The 2,090-nt window shown below is 58.8% G+C and overlaps 1 protein-coding gene across 5 annotated transcripts in view; it reads left to right on the forward strand.

The window, feature by feature from the left end:
• The first annotated feature begins 1,321 nt into the window (after window positions 1-1,321).
• Window positions 1,322-2,090, forward strand: part of LOC102770834 — a 6,432-nt gene continuing 5,663 nt past the window's right edge. For 4 of the 5 annotated variants that reach the window (XM_015572508.1, XM_015572512.1, XM_015572511.1 and 1 more), the window contains exons 1-2: window positions 1,322-1,598; window positions 1,695-2,070. In XM_015572508.1, coding sequence (XP_015427994.1) covers window positions 2,004-2,070 — 67 coding nt within the window. In that variant the 5' untranslated portion in view covers window positions 1,322-1,598; window positions 1,695-2,003. The remainder of the gene's footprint in view (window positions 1,599-1,694; window positions 2,071-2,090) is intronic. The other variant, XM_015572509.1, reaches the window with a different exon arrangement.

Consider the following 2,090-nt stretch of genomic DNA (forward strand, 5'->3'; position numbering starts at 1 on the left):
TCCGATCCGACTATTGAGCCTATCCGCTGCACCCCTCCCTGTAAGCTAGACTGTACCCCTGTGTATGCTTCTCACCCAACGTCTTTCTAAATGATCCCCTCTCCTCTGTGTTCTCTGTTCTTTCCTTCTGAAACTTGTATGCTGGACATGGGACTGCATGGATTGATTATCTAATTTCACCTTTTTCCTGTTTCTCATCTCTGTGCTGTTTTATTTTTATACTTCTGTCTGGGGGATTTTTGAAACTTTATCTCCCAGTACTACTGTGGAATTTTTAAATACCTGCAATCACATTTTTTTAAATATATTTTTAGTGATTTCACAGAGGAAAAAAGAAAGAGACAGAAACATCAAGGATGAGAGAGAATCATTGATCGACTGCCTCCTGCACGCCCCACACTGGGGATCGAGCCCGTACCAGGGCATGTGCCCTGACTGAGAATCGAACGGTGAGCTCCTGGTTCATAGGTCAATGCTCAACCACTGAGCCACCCCAGCTGGGTCCTGCAGTCATATTATTAATCCGTGCCTTTTCTTTTACATAGCAGCCTCCTCTTGTCTGGGAAAAGCAATCTTTATCTAATTGTTGTGGTGTTTGGAGTAGTCTTCTGCTATCCACATGTATTTTTTGTACCCTTCACTTTTCCTGTGGTTTTCGTTTGCTCTTGTTTGGAATTTTTGCTATAGTTTTTGTCTCTTGTTCACATTAGCAGTATTCCTCAAACACCTGGTAGCTTTCAGTTGCCCATAATCCAGCCCGAGGTGCTCAGAAGCTGGGTGGAAGCCTGGCATGGAAGGGCAAAGCTGGCCAGCTGGGCAGTGACAGGATCCCACCAGCTTTCTCCTCACTGAAGAGGAAGGTGTTGGCTTTTCTTCAATGCATATGGCACATCAGAGCTGCTCCCCCAAAGACTGCTCACTGGGCTTCCGCCCTGGCTGAGTGTCTGGCTGCCTCCACTGTGCTGGGGGAGCTGTCTGGGCCCCTCTCTCTGGGCCACTGCAAGGCTGCTGCCAGTGCACACGCATCATGACAAAGGTGCCTGCCCGCAGGCTTCCCCGTGGCTGAGCTCTCCAGCGTGGAAAAGGGACTCGGATTCCTGCACACCTCGCCCTCGCTCCGTGCTGCTCTCTCTGACTCTCCCATTCCAGGCTGGGGGGCCATCTCACGCGTGGCAAACGCCACCAGGAGAGTTGAGCAGCCTGGAGCAGCACAGAAACCTCCAGATGGGCATCCTCAGAGGCTCCTGTCTGGCAGCAAAGCCTGGTGCTGGCCGCGGCTGCCCTCGCCTGGCCCTCACCTTACCGTCAGAATTTACCTTTGTTCGCCAAGAGGACGCGGTTTCCAGGGAGACCGGGCGCCGGTGTTCCCTGTGGAACTGGGGGCGGGAAGCAGAGGGAGGACCCCGAGATGCTGCTGGTCCTGCTGGGCTGCCTCCTGCCCGCCGCGGGCGCGGAGAGCTGCCTGCGCTGCTGGCCGGAGCTGCCCCTGCTCCTGGACTATGACCTGCGGGTGCTGTGGGGCCCCGGGCCGCCCCGGGAGCTCTCCCGCAGCCTGCGCTCCCTGCTGCGGGCGCCCGGCCTGGAGCCCGGGTACCTGGGTGAGGCGCGCCGCATGGCGGAGACCGGTCACGGCTGGCCCTGCGCCTGGGCCGAGCGCTCACGCCCCTGACTCCTTCCCGGCCTGTCCCACCCAGGGCGGGAGCAGCTGGAGCGGGAAGCGGCCGCGCTCTTCGCTCACATCGACACAGCCATTGGGAGGTTCCGCGCCGGTGAGGAGGCCGCGTGTCCCAGGCCCGGGCCGCCCCGGAAGACCCACTGTCCTGGGAGGGAGGTGTGCTGAGGGCGGGCACAGCCTCCGTCGGGGGCGTCCCTCTGGAGTCCATGATGGAGAAGCCGGGAGGCATCCCCAGTGGAGCTGCGAGGTGGACCTGCTCTGAGACGCAGGCGGCCTGCGCCCCTTCCATCCCTCCACGCGCCCAGACAGACCGTCGCTCCTGAGCGAGATGCACGTCCAGAAGCAGCTGTTTGCTGAGGGGCTGAGCAGGGCTTCCGAGGAGCTGAAGGAGCAGGGTGAGAGGGGCTCCCCGCCA

The sequence above is a fragment of the Myotis davidii genome, unplaced genomic scaffold (genome assembly GCF_000327345.1).
Source record: "Myotis davidii unplaced genomic scaffold, ASM32734v1 scaffold249, whole genome shotgun sequence".
Lineage (NCBI taxonomy): Eukaryota > Metazoa > Chordata > Mammalia > Chiroptera > Vespertilionidae > Myotis > Myotis davidii.